This window comes from Xenia sp. Carnegie-2017, unplaced genomic scaffold (genome assembly GCF_021976095.1).
Source record: "Xenia sp. Carnegie-2017 unplaced genomic scaffold, XeniaSp_v1 HiC_scaffold_13, whole genome shotgun sequence".
In the NCBI taxonomy this organism is placed as follows: Eukaryota; Metazoa; Cnidaria; class Anthozoa; order Malacalcyonacea; family Xeniidae; genus Xenia; species Xenia sp. Carnegie-2017.
In genome coordinates, this window is record NW_025813436.1 from 5,542,026 (window position 1) to 5,567,426 (window position 25,401).

At 36.2% G+C, this 25,401-nt stretch overlaps 1 protein-coding gene across 1 annotated transcript; it reads left to right on the plus strand.

Moving 5' to 3' along the window:
- The first annotated feature begins 14,654 nt into the window (after positions 1 to 14,654).
- Positions 14,655 to 24,644, plus strand: LOC124459458 (proprotein convertase subtilisin/kexin type 6-like). Its single transcript, XM_047008913.1, is given in 20 exon segments — positions 14,655 to 14,991; positions 15,089 to 15,193; positions 15,344 to 15,433; positions 16,011 to 16,110; positions 16,587 to 16,624; positions 16,701 to 16,777; positions 18,244 to 18,332; positions 18,500 to 18,672; positions 18,797 to 19,009; positions 19,134 to 19,234; positions 19,534 to 19,755; positions 19,955 to 20,106; positions 20,109 to 20,246; positions 20,479 to 20,645; positions 20,944 to 21,233; positions 21,586 to 21,929; positions 22,387 to 22,705; positions 22,933 to 23,144; positions 23,281 to 24,021; positions 24,374 to 24,644. Coding segments are annotated over 20 exon segments (4,008 nt in total). The 5' UTR covers positions 14,655 to 14,805; the 3' UTR covers positions 24,625 to 24,644.
- The last annotated feature ends 757 nt before the right edge of the window (positions 24,645 to 25,401 follow it).

Here is a 25,401-nt window from a genome sequence, read left to right on the forward strand (position 1 = left end):
AATGGAATGCGACACTTAGTATATTTTCAGAGAAAAAAAAAAGAAAAGGGGATCTGTTGCAAAAATTTTGCCCTAAAAAAACTAAGTCTTTTGATCAAATTTTTCTATGACTTCCCGAAGGAAGTCATTTTTTAATAGTCAGGAAACAGAGGGCAAACCGAACGCCCTTTCACATCCCCTCCTAACCTCAACCTTGCACTCAATCCTCAATCTTCAACCCGAACTGACGACGACACCGGGACGAACCAAGGACCTCGTGCATTGGAGGTCAGACAGAGCCTGTCAAGCCAGAAGCTCAACAACGAATGCTAATGGTTTCCTGGCATATTTGCCCATTTTTTTAACTTTGAAGTAGAAATATACAATACACAAGGTGGTCTTGAACCTTAGAAGGTGCAACTACATTAGCCATGACTTTTCCCTTAGTTATTCACGTATTATCCAACTCTAAAAAGAACGACGAAGTGGTCTTGAACCCGAGAAGGCGTACTTACCAAACTATCATCTGTACCACTCGGCCATGCGAGCGAGATGCGTAACCATCGACAAGATACCAAGATATTCAGCAGAACAACATTCATTGCCTTTCGTTGCATAAGGCTTTAAGTACATATGGTGTTAAGAAAATGCCTTCGATGGCATCATAGCAGTATTAGAACTTCAAAGACAAGGGCTTGCTAATTGCACTCTAAGCAATAAATGTTTTTCCAAGAAGAAAGAAGAGGAATAAAGTATGACTGATGTCACCATTGACATGTGGTGAATTGGCGTCATGATGCGCATGTCCTTAATCAATTTTGTTCATTTATAAATGTCGTGAAAAAGCCATTTTCATAGTCGCCTTTTCCGTCGTCAATGCTAATGATTCCCATTTCAAACCTGTATCCTTGTATCTACCTTTATTTCATTGTCGACCTTTATGCTGGCCTTCTTTTCTACCATTATGTCTACCTTTGTGTCGACCTTTTTGTCTACCATTATGTTTACCATTATGTCGACCATTATGTCTACCTTTATGTCGACCTTCTTGTCTGCCATTGCTCGACCTTCTTGTCTACTTTAGTGTTTAACTTTTCATAGGACAAAGTACTCATTTTGTTGAACACGACACTTGAAAAATTGGTGATTTCATGGACAAAAGTAGTCAATGTAATCGAAGTAATTCAATGTAGTCAATGTCGTGCATTGTCGTGTCGTGGTAAATCAGGCAATGATCTTGTATGTATCAAAGTATCCTGTTGGTAACTTTTTTTCACTAATAGTAGTCATCTTAAAAAGTCGTCATTTCCTATAGGAGTCATCTTCTCAACATTGTGTCTATATTTCTGTCTAAATATTAGTGATTTCATAGTCGAATGTTGTCGATGTACTCGAATGTAGTAGTCGTCTTTTCAACATTTGTGTCAACTTTCTTGTCTTACCTTTTCACAGGAGACGACAAGTCTTCATTTTATACGGGAGAACATATGAAAAAGTTGTCGTTGCATAGAAGACGATATCATCAAAAGACATCATTTCATAAGTCTACATGTCCTTGTTTGGAATTATTAAACATATCGGCGCACCAACACCAACCGTCAAAAAGATATGATGCATTGACTACTTTCGACCGTGAAATCCCTAATTTTTAATGCTGTATTTTAAATGCTGTATTTAACAAAATGAGGACTTTGTCTGATTAAAAGGTAAACATAAAGGTAGACAAGAAGGTCGATATAAAGGTAGACATAATGGTGTACACAAAGGTAGACAATAAGGTCGACACAAAGGTAGACAATGAAATGAAGGTAGATAGAAAGATATAGGTTCGAAATAGCGATCATTAAAAATGACGACGGAAAAGGTGAGGAAAAATAACGATGAAAATGGCTTTTTCACAACATTTTTAAATGAACAAAATTGATTAAGGACATGCGCATCATGACGCCAATTCACCACATGTCAATGGTGACATCAGTCATACTTTATTCCTCTTCTTTCTTCTTGGAAAAACATTTATTGCTTAGAGTGCAATTAGCAAGCCCTTGTCTTTGAAGTTCTAATACTGCTATGATGCCATCGAAGGCATTTTCTAAACACCTTATGTACTAAAGCCTTATGCAACGAAAGGCAATGAATGTTGTTCTGCTGAATATCTTGGTATCTTGTCGATGGTTACGCATCTCACTCGCATGGCCGAGTGGTACAGATGATAGTTTGGTAAGTACGCCTTCTCGGGTTCAAGACCACTTCGTCGTTCTTTTTAGAGTTGGATAATACGTGAATAACTAAGGGAAAAGTCATGGCTAATGTAGTTGCACCTTCTAAGGTTCAAGACCACCTTGTGTATTGTATATTTCTACTTCAAAGTTAAAAAAATGGGCAAATATGCCAGGAAACCGTTAGTATTCGTTGTTGAGCTTCTGGCTTGACAGGCTCTTTCTGACCTCCAATGCACGAGGTCCTTGGTTCGTCCCGGTGTCGTCGTCAGTTCGGGTTGAAGATTGAGTGCAAGGTTGAGGTTGAGGAGGGGATGTGAAAGGGCGTTCGGTTTGCCCTCTGTTTCCTGACTATTAGAAAATGACTTCCTTCGGGAAGTCATAGAAAAATTTGATCAAAAGACTTAGTTTTTTTAGGGCAAAATTTTTGCAACAGATCCCCTTTTCTTTTCTTTTTTTTGCATTCCATTCTCGAAAAATGAGCAATAGAAATGCTATTTGTACACCTCGTGTACATTATCATCTGCCCTTACTGTGCTCTTGACATTCTAGGTTCTCATTCATTGCAAGTCTTATACTCAACACACCAAGCCCAACAACAACTGACTGACCCTCGATAGATTCGAACCTCACACCACAACCTGAGAAACTTCCACATACCCACTCTACCAGTGAGTGAGATGGAGAAGGGTGGTAAGTTTAGTCTTTTTACTATAGTGTATTAATTAAAGTACTAAAAAATATAATTCCTAACATCAACTTTTAAACCATCGATATTTTAAAAAGAACATTAGAGATAAATCAAAACGCATTTAGTTGCACGAGAGATTCATATGTCGTCAGTCTTTGTAGCCCAACAGCAATGCATTAATACAATTTGTAGCCACGGTATCTGTTTTCGCTCATGATATCGAAAAAAGTACGTCCGTATAACATATTTTAAAACGGTTTCAGTCCTGTTCAGATTTTCTTTAGCAGTTGCCATCAAATTTCTTGTTGCCTTTTGGACATTTCAAAGATGTTGAATATAAACACTGGGTACATTTCATGATTGGTGTGATTAAGGCTGAGAGCTTTTTTCGAAAGGACTGAGTGGGCGAAGAATCTTCACACGGATGTCCACAGTTGGTCTGCTGCTTCTATATGAGCTGATGCACCATAGCATTATTAGGTGTTGGCTTCATCGTTTGGATTCTAAGCTGTATTATTTCGGAATGCTGTAAATATTTCACTAGTCATGCCAAACTATAACCAAAGAGCTACATTTTTTCCTATTCCACATAGCGAATGTCACGGTAGCTTTTATCCTCTCTTTTTGTCCATAACCTGTCGCCGTTCAAATGTTATGCAATCACTTATCTCTAAATACTGGAAGAAATTAGCTGTTATAGGATTCCATTGTACCTAATCGCAACAGTGTTCTACAATATATGTTGTGTTCCACTTGCATACGATAAGGTAGTTTGATTACCGTCTTTCAAATCCTTAGACATGGTGCGGTATATCCACAGAAAAATAGCCCTTTCTGATCAACGTTGTTGTAAATATCCATTGGTAGCTTTGGACGTTAACGTTCTAGCAATGACTTGGTCTTTCCTCTCCACGTGGTCTCTCAACAACTGTGTAATTTCTTACACATTTTGATGAATGATCTGTCTTGCTACTGCAAGGCTCATGCCCAAATTATCTGCTATTACCGAGTAGTCTTCGAAACACTATTAACCAATCTTTTCCTTTCTTCTTGTGTTATTCGATTTTTCATTGGCATTTATGCATATCGTTCTTTTCAATCACATATGTACTGTATGTTGACTGGGTTTATATGTTCTGTACTTAATTATGTGAATACAAAACCGCTAACATCGATGATCCCACAGGAGACATTTTCTGTTGCAGTGATGGTCAAATGATTTTTCATTTAGTGCCGTGGTGAAAAATTGAATGGTTAATATAAGTTGTTGTAATTGCCCATTGTTTTTCTCTTTGTTAAGTAAATGATAAGGTGATATTGTTCTTCACTGAATGATAATGACGTAGGTAATGGGTCTCTCACTTATATTACGTGAAAAATGATTGACTTTGATGTTTGAAAATGCAAGTCTGAGACAAGAAGAGATAAGAATGAAATAAAGGCAACCCAAAATAACAGTCCGTAGACTGTGCAATAAATAAACTAATCAATTTCATTGCATCTTACTAATAATCCTGGTGCTAAATCCTACTGGACGAATGCTTGAGTTTGGATACATAACTAGTCCATGGAGTGATCAGTAAATTTATCGACATTTGATTATAAATTTCTGTGTTAAACAAAGTAAAAGTGAAAGCTCATGCACTATAAGTTGTTGGCATGAATGACATCTGCATCGTAAAATCACTCAAAACTTGAACTATTTTCAGAATTATTCAAGGACAATCATTATCTTATATTTACGTTTGTAAAATAATTTATTTCCTATGAAAAATTTTGAAAAAACATATTTTTTAGACGGCTGGAAACGGATATTTTCAAACTAGTTATCATTATCGTCATTTCATTGGAGTCGTCTTTTCAAAGCTATTTGTCTACCATTTTTGTCTACCTCAGTGTCTACCTCTGTGTATATTTCTGTGTCTACCTCTATGCATACTTTTAAATCTACCTCTATGCCTACCTTTATGTCTATCTTTGTGTCTACCTCTATGTTTACCTTTATGTCTACCTGAGATTAGAAGAGACAAAAATGTGAATACAGGCAATCCAAGCCAACAGCCCATTAATTGTACAATAAATAAAATAATCAATTTTATTACATCTTGTTCATGTTCCTGGGCCCAAGTCGCACTTGTCCCACTTGTTCCTGGGCCCAAGTCGCACGAATGCTTGACTTTGAATTAAAAGTTAAATTGATTTTGAAAGGAAAAATATTACCAAATCATAAATTGCAAGCAACATTTGGTCCCTTAAGCTCCGCATAAAACGCTTTGACACTAACCACTTGTCCGAGCATGCTTCGCCGCTCTCTAAAGATGAGGAAAACTGGCGCATCGCAGGAGGAAAACCCTCAGAGAACTAACGAGCTAAGGAAAACAGACAGTGGATGCACCATTACTTGAGATCACAATCACCTTATCTATTTTTACTAGTTACCTTTACAAAAAAGGATGTTTACATTTTTAAGGAGTTAATTATGTTTACAAATTTTATTAGACTGCCTTTATCTTTACAAACTTGTTGGAAGAGGTGACATATGTAATTTGCATTCTTGTAAAAATAAAACCGAAATGTCGTGTACGCCATTTTTGGACCGTTTTTAGCTGCGCCATTTTTTTTGCCTGTGCGTATTCTTAGCTAACCCTGTTGATCAGTGGCATGATAAAGAAACCAACTTGAACATCTACCTACGAACTATGCTGCACAAAAATGATTAAACCATACCTTTGAACGAAGAGACACCTGCAAAGCAACGTTAGTACTCGAGCCGAAAAGGAACATAATGGATAGGGAAACGCCTACCTGGGCCCTTATACATTACCAAACGGCGTGCCAACCAATCCTTCTTGTGTCCAGCACTGGATCACCTAGGTACCATCATGGCACCGTTTACGATTATTTCTTCATGGAACTACATTAAATGTATCGGATTAGTTCGTCTCTCAAATCTTCTTCCATGCAAAAAATAAATGAAGATCAATTTGACTTGAATTTGAGACGAGAAAACCCAAAACATCATTAATGATTAAACTATCTTCCTGCTCTGACTTATTTTTCTTCAAGTTAGACAACAGCAAGTCATTTAACTTGAACATGCCACTGTCATAGCATTGATTTTGATAGCTGTTTAGCAAAAGCAATGCCGGCTTTCATGCACCTATTCTGTTTTACTGTTTATTAAACCAAAAAGACAGTTTTGTTGTATATTCTTCTTGATGACGCGAATCACTCATCTTTTTCAAAAAGATTTTTAACTAGCTGCCTTGCTTTTCTTCATTTTCTAGTGTTTGATGAATATTTCAGGTTTTGCATAGTTCAAAATATCAACAATTCAGGCAGAAAAAAGCGTGAAAATCGTTGATGAAGCATCATCAAGCAAGAATATTTCATGCGTTTATAATTTTAAAGAAATTTGCGTTGCGATATTCAAATTAATTTAATTTGCGCTATTCCTGTATGCCGAATGGTGCAAGTTTTTAACCAAATTTCTTGCTAATTTAGAATGCAATCTGTTATTCGGATTTCGCCATATTTTGTACCGAAATTTTCTTGTTCAATTTAGCATGCACTCAGTAGTTTAGTTGCAAACGTTGCCCATTTATTCATGCATTTAGATTTTTATGTTTAGTTATGGAATTATAAATATTAAAAGTAAATATACATAGTATGAAGAACTAATACACACGACCAAAACTCAAGGAAACCAATGCTTATTTCCTTGAACTTAGGGTTGTGTATCCTGATGATCAAAACAATGAACAATTATGAAAGACCGCATCAGACAAGTATACTGTTTTGGTTGTTTTACGTTGAGCAATGATAATCTTACATTACACGACGACAGTTGTTAGATAAAAGCTTTCGGCAATGTAAGATGTATCATTATTTGCAGACAGATATTTTGACTGCAAAAAGCACCGCACAACGCACAAACTGTAAGAGAAAAACACTAATAGGAACTAAATGAACAACTAACTTTGTTTTATAACTCAGCCGATGTTCAATCATCTTCTTGTTAATGCTGATCACCAGGATTTTAACTAAAATACTATAAACCTCAAACCTCGCCTTTTGCCCACACTTGTAGATTAACGCAGTCTTCAACTGACCCAACGATGTAAATCAACGACAACCATAATTCAGTACATGGAATCCAGGACAGCCGTGAGTTCATTGACGATGGCTAAGAGCTGTGATCAACAACAACTATGATTTAATCAACTACAAACATGATTGTTGTATGAATCCTAATGCGCCAGCATTGTATTCTTTCTCCACTACAAAAGAAATGAAAGGTTCAAGATAACACGAAATTCTTCAAAATTTTCGAAAGCAGTAGCTACCACTATTTGGAAAAAAGTGACGCAGAAACCGTTATTAATGACTATAATTAGAGGTTATAATTAAACTCCGATAATATTATAAAATACTTTTTAGCTTATTTTTTGGCTAATCATAATAAATTGCTTTTTCGGTCAATAAGCATAGATACTCATTCGCAAACTCAATTTTAACAGTGGAAATTTTCGAAATTTTAAATTTTAAAATATTATTGTTTCGCTGAAAGAAAGAACCTCAGTACCTCAGTTTGCAAATTTAATGAAATTGAATTTTGATTTTCTGTATCCCTCTCCCTCCCCCCCCAAAAAACGGATCGTGTGAATACGTATAAAGTGAGCAACCGAAAGTCAGATCCGTCAGTATCAAAAATCGGATGTAAATAGAACTTGCACTATTTTCATCCGACAAGACCCAAGGAAACTGACAGGCCTCAAACTTTTTACTCTCTATATATCCAAATTTGATTGGGGGCGAGAAATTAGATTTGAAAAGACTTGAAAAGAAGAATAAAAATTGGAAAATATATCGATAAATGTAATGGATAACACAAATGGCTGCTCTCAAGACTATAAATACCTAAAGGAATATAAATGTCAATAAAACTATCTGGCCGTCTCAACAAGCAACCAACAGTCGGAACCATAACAATCGGATCCGACAAGTCGGATCGTTTGAGCGGGCCTTGACAGTCCTAACCACCAATAACTACTTACCCAAATATATGTTGTGCTAAATGATACTTGGATGGATGATTTGTTTCCATTTTGAGTTTATAGTACACCATGACTTTTTAAAACTTCTACGCAATGTCATCACCATGATTATCTTTAATGTTATCATCATGCAGCATATTAATCCATAGTTGGACAAAGCACCATAACTTGCATGCTTTTATCTAAAATTGAGGTGGCACAATATAAAGTAAATTTTAATGTCAATGCATGTCCGTGCATCATATACTTTTCATCTTACCCGATATCCATCCTTCATTTTGGGCCAACTGCAGCATTTATAAAGATTTACTTATGCACACTTTGTCAAAAATCAAATGCAAGTCATATACAATGAAAAAATATTTTTGTGATAATGGCTAGCTTATTTATATCTAGTAATACTACACAAATAAGTCATGTCATGTCATTCACGCTAGACAATACACCTTATTTTTCTATTCAATAGATAGCTGTCAACTTTGTCTTTGAGTTCCTTGCTTTACTTTTTTTCTGTGGAAACTTTTCTATCTGATCTACACTGATCTATCTGACAACTGTATGCGTACGCATTCATGACACTCACATAAAAAGAAAAAAAATGCTGTACTTGACAAGACTCTCAGCAGAACTCAAACAATGAAAATTTCTAACCACTCAAGAATAGGTCATTGTCTGGTACAACAGAATACACTGCACTGTCAAGAACCGGTCATCAACCCATACAACGAAAGATACTTGCAAGAATCGATAAAGTGTCTCAACAATGGTTGCAAGAATCGATGAAGTGCCTTAAAAACAAAAGATACTGCGCTCTCAAAATGTGATAAACATCCTAAACAGTTAAATGGGCTACCTTTGCAAGGATTGGTGAGCTTCTAAAACAAAAGAAGATGTTGTGCTGTCGTTATAGACACGTAAAAGTTTCCTAAATCTCACTTTCACTAACTCTTTCAACACTCTCGTTCTTTCTACCCAATTGACTAAGCATACTGCATTGCTGAATTATCTTGTTCTTGTCCAATAGTTAAATTGGTTCCTGAAGCGATCTCTTCCAATTTCCAAATAATGCTAACACTTGTGAGGCTTTCGTTAATCGTTACTGTTCTGGACGTCTTGCAGACATTTTATATAAATTCTTGAACTTTTTCTTTTATAGCGAACTTTTACAACAATAAACTGTACTTTAACTTACTTGTCTTATTAATGAAAGAATATAGCAAGAAAATGAAGACTTCAAGTGGCTATAATGCATGAATAAGTATGAAAATTACTTTTTGTTTCGTAAATACATTTTTCTAATTAATGCTTCTTTTCATATCTTATAAATTTCAAAGAAGGAAGTCGTATAGACGTCATTTGTCGTACAGACTTCATTTATCGTACAGACTTCATTTGTCTTATAGACTTCATTTATCGTATATACTTCATTTGTCGTATAGACTTCACTTGTCGTATAGACTTCATTTGTCGTATAGACTTCATTTATCGTACAGATATCATTTGTCGTATAGACTTCATTTATCGTACAGATATCATTTGTCGTATAGACTTCATTTATCGCGCAGACTTCAATTGTCATATAGACTTCATTTATCGTATAGACTTCATTTATCGTATAGACTTATAGACTTCATCTATCGTCCAGACATCATTTATCGTATATACTTCAGTTGTCGCATAGACTTCATTTGTCGTATAGACTTCATTTGTCGTATAGACTTCATTTATCGTATAGACTTATAGACTTCATCTATCGTCCAGACATCATTTATCGTATATACTTCATTTGTCGTATAGACTTCATTTGTCGTATAGACTTCATTTGTCGCATAGACTTCATTCATCGTATAGACTTCATTTATCATATAGACTTCATTTATCGTATAGACTTCATTTATCGTATAGACTTCATTTATCGTATAGGCTTCAGGCTCTAAATATTAAACGTCAATTTTATATCGATGATTCCCAACAATATTTTTGACTTCTTGCCTAATAATCCTTACTCTAAACACAGGAGCATTTTTTTAAAATGTACATTATACATTTAAGTACTTTTGTTTCACGAGTGGATTTCTTCCAATGAATGTTTCATTCGATTTTTTTGGAGGAAGTCTTACAGGCTTCTTTATATATATGCCATTAAACATCCATTTTAGACAGACCGTTCACAACAATTTTCATTGACATTTAAATAAAAAAGCAAGCAAATTTTAACTTCATGCTGCCAGTGTATTAAGAAGTAGAACATGACACAACGCTTATTTTTGTTTCTTGCATGAGTAGATTTCCAGTTGTAAAAATTGATATTTTATAGATTTCAAAACAAGAAAGTCGTATGGAATTCCCTATTTGTCATAGAATAAATGACAGATCCTCAGTTACGATACCTTTGACTTATTGTCCAGTCATTCTTACCCTAACTGACGTACAAAGCCCCTTTTTGTTTTGAAATAGCACTCATGTACTTGCAGCAAAAGATGAAGACATTAATTGTATGAAAAAAATGATAAAATTATTCACACAAAATTTTGAGAAAAAAGAACATTTTTCAATGTGTGCACAAGTAAATCCCTCAAAATACTCTCAGTCTGTTTTTTGTTTCATTTGAGTATCCTATCAATTCAAAATAAATGCTATGAGTTTCTGTGTGTCAACCTTTTGACGCTGCACAATATTATGATAAAAATTTACAAAAGAGTTTTTATTGTGTATAAGAATATGAAATAAACAGCTCTAAAGAAAATTAAGTAAACAATTAAAGTTTTATGAAATCCCATTAAATATTTTTACCTTCTATTCTTTTTGGTTCTCCGTCAATTTTTTCCATAACTGTTCGTTCATACATTAGGATACGAGTTCGGTTGTTGTATTCATCATTATTGCTCATTGTCAAATTTCAAAAGAGCATTAGCTTCGTTTCCTATAGAATATAATCATGTTTATTGGTAAATTACTCTAAAAATAGTCAATAACTTTTCAATGTAAAACATTCCTAAATTATCCTCAAATAGTATTGCCCTCTTTCATTCATGTTTCATTAGAAATCTTTATCGCTGAAACTGCTGTCATATCCGAACTTATTAGATTGAAGAGCCTGTAGCCACCATTTATTCCAATGTTATGGAAAAAGTTTTTGCCAATTCTCCACTCCACTTAAGTATTTTTTAGGTGTTTTTGGTCAAAAATTATTATGTCAAGCTGGTTAGTTTTGCTTCATTTGTACCCAGTGTTTTTCATTTTCACGCGGAACAAAAAGGCACCATTTTAATTGAAAGTCCAACGTCCAACGCGCGTCCAAAATGAACAAACATTTTCACATTTTTCAACTATCTTCAAAAATTTCGTTTAAAAGAACACCTTTTACGGACAACAACCCACCCAAGGCATAACAAATATCCTGCCTTTCTCTTATTTTGCCATACTGTAACTTTTCACCTAAAATTTGTTCATACTTTGACGTTGAAACGACGAAAATGTCGGTCAAGCAAGTTTTTCCTTGAAAATATATCGATTTACAAAAACACGCTAAAAGTGAAAATATTTAACAAAATCTTGCTTAGGAAGATTCCCCATACAAGCAATAGGCGACAGACTAAAGTAAAATCGAAAGAAAGTCATGAAACATAGCAAACTGGTCGTTCTTATACTGAAAAGGTACGTGCGAAGCAAACACACCGACGAAGACATGGCAGATTTCACTAAAATTAAACGCCGAATTGCACGATAGTAACCGACGAAAAGATTAAAAGTATAACAATACGTAACCATACATAAAACAAGGCTTTCGCCATCGAATTCATCAACATTCGAATTACTTTTTTTAAGAATTTATAAAAATTTTACAAACTCACCTTTCACTGTCGAGTCTTGGGGCATCTACAGTATGCATGAAAAGTGATTGACGTGATGATTAAGATCAATTGGTGGCCAATTTCATTGGCTGATTTTGATGAGTTGCTAGCTTTGTTACATTTTTCGAGCTCTGCTTGTGATTGGCTAAAATATGAAAATATTTATTCCAAATTTTGATCCCAGATGGTGAGATGGTACTCTTGCTTTCCCTCGTCTTTCTTTCAAATAAAGACAGTTAGCTAAAAGAAAATGTTTTCTATTTTCTTCATATGCAAATAAACTAGATACAGATTAAGTACAGACGGTTGTTTTTCTTGAGCTTATAAAAATTTTTTAATTGCTTTGAACTCAATGATGAACCAGTAGCTCTTTATATAAGTGATGTAGCTTAGTGGATATGTACCACATGGATGAACCTTCTGACTATAACCAACAGTGGAGTAAATTCAGCATTCAGTTGAAAAAATACTGAAACATATAGATTTCTAAAGAAATGATTGATGATAATGTGTCAAAACAACGCAGCATACAGAACTAGCTAAAAGTTTAACTAACTTCATCGATTCTTGCAAGCGCAACGTCTTTCGTTTTTTTGAGGTACTACATCAATTCTTGCAAAGTGCAGTGTATTCCGTTGTATAAGACGATGACCTATTCTTGAGACGTCAGAAATTTCCAATGTTTTACATCTGCAGGGACTCTTGTCAAGTGCAGCGTTTTTTCTTTTCTTGCGAGTGTCATGAATGCGCAAAGGCGTCAGATCAGATATAGCAATCAGAGAGAAAATATCAAGATACAAAAAAGTAAAGCGAGCAACTCAAAGACAGTTACCCACTGAACAAAAAAAATAACATGTAATGTTGCATAACAAAAGATGACAAAGCAACCTTGTGACGAAAAATAAGATGAAACAATGCATGAAAAAATGACAGCAATCTTGTGAAAAAAAAATAAATTAAATGAAATAATGCAAGAAACAAATGAGAGCATTCTAGTGAAGAAAATAAAATGAAATAGCTAATGCAAGAAAAGAATGGGAGCAATCTAGTGAAGAAAAATAAGACGAAATGATGCCACAAAAAGATTTCACAAACTCTTTGTAAATACATTTCATGATATAAAGTATCTTTTCATGGTATAAAGTATGACTTTTCACGACTTCTTGCAGGAGGCGTAATTTTTTTCTACATGTTGCTTCCTGCTTATGGTTGTTTTGTCTAGCGGTAATTTTTTGCAAAAATCCAGATAAGGCTTTACAATGCGTCGAAGAACCTAATGATCAGTTTTTGAAAGTTTGCAAATTTCATTGAAAACTGCGAAATTTTAGTTGCTCGTGGACGTCTTTAAACACTAAACAGAAAAAAACATCAGAAACCTTTGAGAAATCTAAAATTTAAAATAAGAAATCAGACTATAAAAATTAAACTTACACAAAATTGTATCATTCTTTGAATAATGGCGACCAAGATTTTTGATCATGGTATTTCCATTTGATATTTTTGTGTACAATTAACATGCACGAAAGAAAGTTTAGAAAAAGAGTTTTGCCAAATTTTTCAACAAAAATGATTCATCTAAAAAAAGTCCTTCAAATGACTATCTCACAGTCGCCTGACAATTATCCACCATCATCCACAATCATCCCTTTTCTAGCAGACGCTCACTTGCACGGTTTGAAACGGAACGGAATTCAAACAGGAATGTCAGGAGATGACGAGAACTGTAACCACTATACCAGAGCAAATGGCCTATGATTGACAAGATAATTGTGAGTTTTTATAATTGTTATGTCTCATCATTACATCAAGCAATTTGCTATTTCGACATGAATAAATGAATATTACTCCCCCCCAACAATTATCAATCTTCCTACACCCCCTGGAAACGTCAGTCAACACTACCATAAACAGTCCGGCGTTCTCTGGACACTACTAAGCTGAACAATCAACATCTATAAACACATGTTTCCAAAGGAATGCAATAAAAACTAGCCATTAGAGGAATTAGGAATTACCAGACAGACAAATGCACGAATTTGGTAATCATGACGAAACTTACTATCAAAACGAACATGGCAACGAGAAACAATTAACGGTACTCGTTACGCAAAGCATGTATGGGTGATTCAGTGGCCACTGAAGCTTAATATACTCAAGCAACAAGTTTAGGGCTTAATTTTTCTCCATAACTTAATCAATCGGTGTGGCCAGCCAGCAAGTTTGGTTAATATTACAGTTTTCATGGACTTTAAAAATAGATTTCTCATTAAAGAAAAGATTGTCAATGAAATGAAATCTACACAGCATGACCAAAATCACTAGCTTCGCCAATGATTTTACATAATCATTACGTGAATTTGATCTTCATGAAGAGTCAAGGACGGCGGAACATTGATAACTGGGGGGGGACTATTATTCATATATGCATGTTTTACTTTATTAGTTTCTATTGAAATCAATAGTGTTTACGGAATATAACATATACATATATGAATATAGCCCCCCCCCTCAATTATCAATGTTCCGCTGCCACTGTCAAGAGTTACATTTTCACGACACAACACAAAGTCCCTGTTACTTCCTCCCTGTTGATCCAAACGACCTTCATACATGCTTGTCACAATCCACAGAAAAAACAATGGATTTCAAAGGACCTTAATCTGGTATATCATGAATATAAAAATACCCCCCAACATCATCAAACTTCCTATTTCCTCGTCGGGTTTACCTTATTTCTTTGTTCGTCAATCCTCACCGCCCATCCTTACGCCACCATTGATGAAACTCCACCCAAAATGAAATGAATGAACGAACGTGAGCCGGAAACGTTTGTGACGTCACTTAAGTGTTGTCAGTTAGCAACATTGAGAAATCAACACAATGATATCGTGTGGAAAGTATTTGATATTTTTAACTCAAGCGGCATATCAAATATCATTCTAAATGCTTTTCAGACATAAAGAAAAGACAAGAATTATTCTTAAGTTATTAACGCGAATTCTGTGATGGTTTTATGGGCAGTAATTTGTCGAATATGCGTTTATTTATATCTTATAAATGTCTTAGGGACTTCAAGCGACAACTTAGCTTTTGCGCACTTTACAAATTCATGGGCTGTACATATACCGCAGGTTGACGAAGAAACAGTCAAAGAAATAGCTCGAAGACATGGCATGATAAATTTAGGACAGGTATTTTATTCTCACAACTTATACTTTAGTTTGATAATAACTCATTTACTTCGTGCAAAATTTGCTTAAGAAAGTGTGTGGCGAACTTTTTCTTTAGGTTGGATCTCTCGAAGGGTTTTATCATTTTAAACATCGCGCATATCCAAGACGTATGAAACGTGAGACTATTGCTCCAACATTTAAACTATCGCGAGAGTTTAAGGTTTGAAAGTTATTTTGATGTCGTGTCTTCCTGTCGGAAAATTATAAATTCATAGATACGTCAAAGACGTTTCATATTCAATGGCATTTTGCTCAGTTTACTTCCTTCAATTCACTATTTTCTTCGTTCGATGTTGTTTCACATGCTTAGGTAAAATGGATCGAACAGCAAGTGGTGAAGAAGCGTGTGAAAAGAGATATTTCATACCCGGATCCTTTATGGCCTCAACAATGGTATTTGGTATGTATATATATGCAAAATAAGTTATACTTTTTTAATGTTTCAATTAATTCAAGTAATATTAAGGTGAATGATGCGGCTACACTTCATGATCATGCAGTGTAATTAAACATAAAGCTCAAACATGATGTTGACATGTATGCTTATCAATTGGATTGAATCTGGTTGATATTCTTGCCTACATAAAAACCATAACTCGTTGCGTAATATTCGGAACTATATTGTTTATGCGAGCAGACTGTGTGGGCATATTTCAAAGTGATTATCATCTTTGCATGGGTCAATTTCTTTGCTGTTAATTGTTTCGATATTTGTAGTTTGAGTGGATGTGAAAATCCTTTATTACAATCATAGTGTGAGGCATATATGCAACATTTTCATTTTAAACATTCTAATAGGTGATTGCTACATAAATATAAATATGTATTAAGAATTGGGCACCTGTTGTTATTTGAAATACTAGAATACACTTTACTAATTAGGATTGCGCAAACCATCTTCTTTCTATATTTTCTTTCACTTTAACCATAATAGATGAAATTTCAATTTTACCATAAATGACCATATCAATTCATAGCACAATAGAGAAAATTTGAACTATGATCACAATGTATTGTCCGTGTGGAAGAAACTGAATATCATAGGACGCGGTGTCTCTGTTTCAATCTTGGATGATGGTATGTAAGGATCAACATTACATCATATTAATATGCTTAAGTGTATATTGTTCTCCAGGTGATTGCAATCCTGAGAAAGGCTTTGGTTCCTTGTGTTCAGATCTTGACTCATAGAACTTGATGTTCAGAAATAGACCACCAATAAGGAGGTCAAAATGTCTGTCAACACTAACGTCAACAGTCTTTCTTGGGACTGCACTAACCATTATGACCTGCATACACAAATGGGTGATGATACTCTGTCTTTCAAAACCACTCACTTTTTTACATAACATTGCACATGTGAATGTTTAAAATTAGATTGTATCCACGATATCCATATTTTATGGTATTTTTATTATGTTCTATTTAAAATGGTTGAGTAGAGAAGAAATATCCTTTGCAGCAATATTAAAACACAATAAAACAGGCTCTGTGCATGCACTGGTACATTTTGTGTTATATTTATGGAAATATCTATTCTTTTTCAATAAAAGGAATCGAGATGGACCATCCTGATCTAAAGGCCAATTATGTGAGTAAAATGAATTGAATTTACCTCATGATTAATACAGTTAATATATTCTTATTCATTAATATTGTGCAATCAGGACCCTGATGCAAGCTACGACTACAACAGCCATGATAGTGATCCATCACCAAGAGCTACGTATAATAATGAAAACAGGTTGAATACATGCATTGATATATAGTATGCCCTCAAGTTTAGTCGTGCTATGTAAATTTGAAATCATTGGCATTCTTCATTTCTTTTGAAATTTATTGTTTTTACAGTCAGTGAACACACAAAAATATTTGCAGGGGGTGGTCAGGAAAAATGGTTATATTGGTAGTTTCCTTTTCTTTCTAAGTTGCATAAGAAAAAACATTGGAGAGGTGCCAGTGCTGTAGAACTAAATTTATCAGATGGGGGGCTCTCTTGATGTTTTTGTCAATAGTGACCTTTTAAAATTTCCTTATTTCAAAGGTAGAAGGGGGGCTCCTTCCCCAAGCGCCCCCTGCTTCTACAGCACTGAGGTGCCTATCTTAGACTTCATCGCGCCACAATTACTGCTGGTTGCTCAAGCACTAAAAAGTTATGTTAAAACCGCCATACTACAGTGGAATCGTCCACATAACAATGCCATCAAAATAGATAAGGCGACGCGAAGGCAAGTTCAAGAAGTGAAGGCAACTGCAAAAGTTGGTCTAAATCATAAAATACCCAAGATGTAACCTAGGCAGGTGTCAAAAGATGGCAAAGGAGTTTTCCCTTGGCTACTAAGAAGTCAAGAAACTCAGGGCTAAGTTAAATCAAATGGAAACGGTCATCGTACTCCTGGTTTTGGGCGAAACTGTAAACTCCAATTGGAGAACGAAAAATTTCAAGAAACCATCTTTTAAGGCTTGGGAATCACTGAACACGTGCGTTTGCAAAGAAACATGCCGATTTGGATGTGGAGCATTGAATAGGAAGCTAGTTAGAGTGATGAAGCACCATTTAACAAGTAACAGCGATGATAAAAAAGCTGGTCCTTTATTGGTACAGTTAAAATCCCTAAATGAAATAATGCCTGATATTGTTTTTGCTGGAATGATGTTGGTTATTTAAATAGAATCAAAGGAATGTCAGGGCTAGTGCCGCGCAAAATTCTATGGTACCATTGTTCCATCTGCTCTCGTCGTTTACCACCCGACAACATTTATATTTTATTACGAAGATAAATTTTGCCAGGACAATTATCTGACGTTTATACAATACAATCGAGCATTTGTTAACTAAACTCGGCCCACTCACTAAAAGATGCAAAGTAAATAATTACCGCAAAATCATCGACACATGTACTGCAACATGGATGGCAACCACTAGGCCTAAAGTGCCTGCATAAGATCGTTATTAAAAGCATGCAAAGCCAATGTAGTGCAGAGATAAAATTAACACAATTCACACATGACATGTTCTTGTGTGTCGTATGAATAAATAACCCCGGTTGTAAGTTAAATTTTCATATTTTCATAGACGGCCACTTCTTTGAACATTTCATGTACGTAGCGCGACCAAACTTGCGCGTTTGCTACGCTAGTGTTAACATGCGTCACGGGATGTTTCAACGAAAGCATACACAAGCTCACTTTAAAACGTTTTTTTCTCAGACATGGTACAAGATGTGCTGGTGAAGTTGCGGCAGTTGCAGACAACAACATCTGTGGTATTGGTGTTGCATATGGTGCAAAAGTTGGAGGTAATAATGTCGTTAATTAATAATATACTTTCATTTCTTTTCTTTTGCTGAAGAAAGGTGTCTGCTGATACTTTTTACCACAACTTAGAAGTAATCTGTAGATTTTAATGGACGAAGCAATTAATAAAAGAAAGTTGAATGTTAAATAAATGTTTATGGATTGCTAGGTATTCGTATGTTGGATGGTGAAGTGACAGATGTAGTTGAAGCCAATTCGTTGAGTTACAAACCAACACATATTGATGTCTACAGTTCCAGTTGGGGTCCTGATGATGATGGCAAAACAGTGGACGGACCTGGTCCATTGGCAAAAGCTGCCTTTTCTAATGGCATTGATAAGGTATTAATATAAATTGTTGTTAGAAACACACAAGTTGATAAAATGTATATTTTCTTAGCATGTGCAAGTCACTGATAAGTGATAACACTGCATTTTAATAACTTTATTGTATGCAATTTTTTAGGGTCGTGGTGGTCTTGGTAACATATTTGTTTGGGCATCGGGAAATGGCGGACGTGAACAAGACAACTGCAATTGTGATGGTTACACCAACAGTATTTATACCCTTTCAATTAGTTCAGCTACAGAGCGTGGAACATCGCCGTGGTACTCTGAATATTGTGCATCCACATTGGCATCAACTTTTAGCAGTGGAGGATGGAATATGAGGAAAATAGTAAGTGGAAAATGGAAAACTATGTACATTGTAGAGAAGGAAAGAGACGATAAAAATTCAAATGCCTTGACATGTAATGAAAATGAAGTAATTCTGAAATGAGAGAAAGTGCCCTCATTTTTAGGTTACAACAGATCTTCATCACCAATGTACAACACAACATACTGGAACATCAGCTTCTGCACCATTGGCTTCTGGAATATTGGCTCTTGCTTTAGAAGCAAAGTATGTAACATAATGAGACTTATTTCAAAGGAACCTCTGCCAATTAATGTTTTAAAAGCCACGAGACACTCAAAAGAAAAATGCCCTTTATTTGTACTGATCTACGACTTTGATACCAGTCTTCTCTGAGTTAAATGTCACCAACCAATTTGTACTTTCCATTTCACATATATAGTTTTTCATAGCAATTTGTCTTATGCGTGTAGCGTCAGATAGTCAGCTATCGTTATTGTGTATCTCAGGGGAACTTTTATGCTGAATTTGAATACATAATAAATAAATTCTTTTTCGTTCCCCAGTCCCAAATTGACATGGCGCGACATGCAACACATTGTGGTGCGAACCTCAAAACCTGATAAACTTAAGTCAAACGACTGGGTGACAAATGGCGTTGGTCGTAGGATAAGCCATCGCTTTGGTTACGGTCTTCTAGATGCCAGAGCTTTGGTTGACCTCGCCATTATATGGCCGACCGCTCCTGAGAAACATAAGTGCGAGGAGGCAAAAGATATGAAACCAAGGTAGGAGACGGAGTTCTTTACTTTATTTGTTCAGAACTCGATACACGCTGCTGGGTGTTTGACGACGTGAACAAAATTAGTGGTTTGTGGCCAACACTTTTAGAAATTTAAGTCTATCTTTCTTAGGTGAGAAGTTTTTAGGAGTTTGGCATGGCTGGTCCAAATGTGTTGTATCTGGAAATTGTTCATTTATCTTTAGACCCATTCCACACAGTGGAAGTTTAGTGGTAGAAAAAGATGTTGTTGGATGCCAGGGAAGCAAAAACTCTATACAATACTTAGAGCACGTGGAGGTTGTGATTTCGCTTTCCTTTACACGACGTGGGGACCTCACTATCGCTATCATCTCGCCCCAGGAACAAAATCCACGCTACTTGGAAAGCGATTAATGGATTATTCGACAGATGGTTTTAATGACTGGGCATTCATGTCCACGCACTCCTGGGGTGAAAATCCGCGAGGAACGTGGAGGTTGGAATTAAAAAATGTCGGTTAGTATTCTTCAGAAAAATGTTTTTAATACAAACCATTACATTATTATTTGTCATTGAACGAACCTGGCTAAGCAGCAGCATTGAACGGAAACAAAGTATGTTTGAATTTCAGCTTGTATTGAAGAAGTGAATTTCACCGAAGTAAATCGAACATAAATAATACAAGAATAGCAATCACAACTCGAGTATTCATTAAAAGTCAAGAGTTTTTATTTTCACCATGTTACAGGTGACGTTAAGAACACTGGTACTTTGACCAGCTGGCAGCTGCGATTTCACGGAACGCAAGACTCGCCGGATATAAAATATAAAAGTTGTTCCGGCGAATGCAAAAATGGATGTCATGGTCCGAGCGCCAGGGACTGTGTCGAGTGTGCTAACTTTAAATCGAACGGAGTAAGTCTTATTGCATTTTCTTTTCTTGTCAAGGTCACCTGAATTAACAGATCGTTATTACATGTGTTTTGTAAGAAACTTGCACTTTCATTCCATGTCGATTACCTACCGAGAGCAAACAAGATTGGATTAAGCAAAATTCAGTATCATCCACGTTTGTGGGGATTTATGCGCTCATGTTTATCTTGCTCATACGTAATTTGCTAACGATGGATAGCTTATAAGACTTGCCTGTCTCACGTGCATTGTAAAAATAACCTTTCACTTAATACAGCGTGTTTTTTCGCCGTCTTTACAGGTTTGTGTGAGTCGATGTGAAGAACACGAGTATTCAGATAACGTCACGAAAGAATGTCGACCATGCTCCAACACTTGTGAAAAATGCCAGGGTCCTGGGACTAACGATTGTATCATGTGCACGTCATCACTGTACCTCAAGGACGGTAGTTGTGTGGTAAACTGTCCAGATGGATGGTTTATCAGCGATAATCACACTTGTGAAAGATGTAATTCAAACTGTTTGACTTGCAGCAAGAAAGCTGTTCTTTGTTCGTCTTGCAAGAAATACCAAAAGCTTGAAATGAATAGGTATTATGAGACATCGGATTATTTTGATTGCTAGCTTCATTATTTGTTAAGGTTTTGCTTTGATTATCGATGTAAGTGGGGATTTTCATTTTCGTTAAAAAAATACTTTAAATAAGTTTTTTCCAGTAGTTGATTGATAAACTTCAGCAAAAGTGACCAGTCTTTCACAAAACTAGGCATTTTTTTTATATTTCAACGTGTTGTCGCCACAGCATTTTCATTTCCCATGTATGTAAATCTAACATCACGAAACCAATTAGTGGTTGTTGACTTAACCCACGAGGAAACGTGTGTATTGAAGCTATCATTCTCACGCATATTGTTCATACAATGGACTTTCCTTCATCACTAGATGTGTCATGAATTGTAAGAAGAATGAGTTCGTCTCCATGGAAAGGTGTTGGCCATGTCATCCTTCTTGTCTCTCTTGTAATAACGACACAGCTTGGTCATGCACCAAATGCGATTTTACCCTCGCCACACGAGAAAGTGTAAAGCAAGATCTGTACCTACACAGAGGAATGTGTGTGGTCCAATGTCCGACCGGTTTCTATGGAGAAAGTCATCAGTGCTTACAATGCCATTCTTCGTGTAAATATTGTAGAGGACCTTTAAAGACCGATTGTACGACATGCAAAGACGGCTTGGTTCGTGCTGATAATGGAACTGGCTTATGTCTAGATTACTGTCCTTCAGGTGAGCAGCATGTTGTAAATTATTTTTGAGCCGAGAGTGTTGCAGAACATTCTGATGGCGTCAAGTACCTAAGTTGATCTTTGAATGAAAATTGCCGGATGAAATTTTCAATAAAATTCCGTCACTCACTTTACTGAGCGATAAAACTTGGTTAGAAATCATTCATTCACTAATTTAATGTCTTCACCAAATGGTCTCGTTAAACACTTCATCTAGTGCGTCCACTTTTTTTGGATTGCCACTGCCAAAGCCAATGGGGGTAAATTACGTTAGGTATATTCATTTGAAAACTTAGAGCTATTCTTAATATCTTTAAGTAGTTTGGGGATGAATCTCATGTATCACATACTACCAAGTGATCTTTCATCATAGTTAACTGAACAAAGCCAAATCACGCAAGCTTTATTTCATAGAAAACTTATAGCTATTCTAAACGATATTTTTCTTCATCTTCCAGGATCAAGCCATAGGATATCAGAGGATACGTGCGTCCAGTGTGGATTGAATTGCAGCGCTTGTGATCCTGATAATCCTTCCCAATGCACAGCATGTCCCCAAGGAAAGTTCCTCTGGCGTGGTGCTTGTCTGCCTGCAGAATCATGTCCAAGATCTACATACCCAGAGCTCAACACAAGTCGTTGTCAATTCTGTCATCCGTCATGTTATCGATGTAATGACTCACCTACCATTTGTACTGCCTGCTTTGGTTATTCTTATCTCCATAACAACAAATGTAATTTGGTTTGTCCAAACGGAACTTTTGGTATGAATAATATGTAAGTGTAAAATCCATTCATTCTCTCCTTGTTTTATGATGTTCATAAGTTATTCGTCTTTTATCGTCATCTTTTCATAACCGTCCATAGTATTCCCTCGCTCCAAAAAGATTTGTCATTATACGTTTTATCCTAATACATATTCTTCAGATCAACGCAGACGTATTTTTTTCTTTACTTTTCATTTAACTAAAACGCGATTGTTTCAACTTCATTTTCATTGGCAGGTGTCAGTTTTGCAAACCTGAATGTTTGACATGTTTTGGGGCGAACCAGAATCAATGTTTAACTTGCATCAACGGTTTCAAGTTCTTTAACAACACTTGTGTTAAGCAGTGTCCTAAAGGGATGTTTGTGGACCATAATGGACGATGTCAACGCTGCTCCTTGACGTGTAAGGAATGCATTGGTGAAAAAACCAACTGTACATCTTGCGTAGGTAAGAATACCTTTGTATAAACCGTTTTAATTCGACTTTTTGTCGAATGAGAAGACCTTTTTCTGGTAAATATGTTTTCTTTATATGCTATGAATGAATTTGGCTTCATTTAAATTGCCATTTTTTTTTTGTTTAGATGGTTTCATAAAGGTAAACGGGACGTGTAAATCATTGTGTGATGACGGCACATTTTATAACGTAACGTTAGCAGGTCTAACATCAAGAAATAAAAGAACAGATCATTGTTCACGCTGCCATGTATCATGCTTAACTTGTACTGGCCCGATGAAATACGACTGTCTCCGATGCAAAGGAGTGAAATTCCGAAACCCCAAAACCGCTCTGTGTTCGCTCAACTGTCCCAAAAAAGGCTTCTACGAAGGTCTTTCATCCTCTCTTTGCGAGGACTGTCCATCAGAGTGTGAGAGTTGTGTCAACCCTTTGCAATGTTCCAAATGTATTTATGGTTTGTTCCTTCATAATGGGAGATGTGTTTCACGATGTCCAGAGGGTTTTTATGCAGACAATCGCACTACGGCTGGAGTTTGCTTGCCTTGCAACAGAAAGTGTGAATCTTGTGCGGGAACCGCAACCTCATGTACACAATGTTCGTCGTCGCTGATACTTTATAACCAGCAATGTTTGTTGCATTGTCCTTCTGGAATGTTTTTCTCGAACGATTTTAAAAGTTGTCTACCGTGTCATAATTCATGTTTGACGTGTGTTGGTGTAAGTAGCAGTCGCTGCACTTTGTGTAAATCTGGTCTAGTATTTTTCCGGGGTCAATGTCGTTCCCATTGTCCGATACGCTACTACCACAACAATGCTTCTCACAGTTGTGAACCATGTGGTAACTATTGCCACAGATGTAGTAAAGGTGAGAGTTCAAATTACTTCGAGATTTACTGTTTTCATCACATGATCAGTTACAGCCAATTACATCGCCTGACTATTTTACAATTTTTACTTCAGCATACTCTAATATCTATTAACATCGTGAAATATTCTTTTAAATCATCACAAGAATGAAGGTTTCCTATATTTTCCATTTCTTCTTGTCATTACCCATTTCCGATGAAATCCAATGACAGCCTCTCCCAGACAGTTTGATTATGTTTGATGCATAAAGTGATGAAATCTTTCTGGGAATTTTCATTACATTTCCTTGTGCTGTATCTGAATATCCGCCGTGTATTACTAAAACTGTAAGTACATATTTCACTATTTAGGAAGTGATCCATCTACTTGTGAAGAGTGCATCTCACCTTTCGTGCTTCAGCATAACACGTGCGTGAGGACGTGCTCAGCCGGCTACGTATTGGACCATAGGCAAGGTATATGTGTTAGATGCCATGCAACTTGTGCCACGTGCATGGGTCCAACTGAAAACGAATGTCTCACGTGTAAAATGACCAATGGAGCCTTGAAGGATCCGTGTGCAAGAAATCATGTGGGAAGGGTTGGTATAAAGACCCGTTGACCTCATTTTGTGAATCATGTCATCCACTGTGTAAAACGTGTAGTGGCCCTGGTGAAGCTGCATGTACGAGCTGCGTTGCGAAACTATCGTTTTTAAAAGGACGATGCGTGTCTTCATGTAAAGAAGATCAATATAGAGGCAAGAATGGAAAATGCTACATGTGCAGCAGCAGTTGTAAGAGTTGCAAAGATGCAAACATTAATGACTGTTTGAGCTGTAACGATGGAGAGAAATTGTACAATTATACATGCGTGAAAAATTGCCCGTATGGAAGCTACGAGAAGAAATCGAATGATATTCTCGAATGTAGCAAATGTCATCCCTCCTGTGTAACGTGTGTTGGGGCTGGTCCGAACACCTGCACATCCTGTCGAGCTGACCTCTATTTTGAAGGTACTACATGCGTGAAACAATGTTCGATGTTTCATATGATCGAGGAAGACACCAGGAAATGTAAACTATGCACAAACGACTGTCCAGTGGACATGAATATTACAGACAGAAGATGGCTACTTGGTCGCACAAACGACAACAGAATCGCGCACATAGTATACACTAATCATGAAAAAAAATTTATAATGATCTCATTCGCAACATGCGGAACGTTTCTTTTTCTCTTTGCCCTTTTTGGCCTCTTCAAATCCCGTTCCAGGCGTGGTTACACTGTAGTAGAAAACACTTCGGCGTCAAACGTTGAATCACAGCAGCAAACACTCAATAACAATGTACCGTGCGTTTACATCCGTGACGAACAATCCCAAAGAGAGAGGGAGGCCA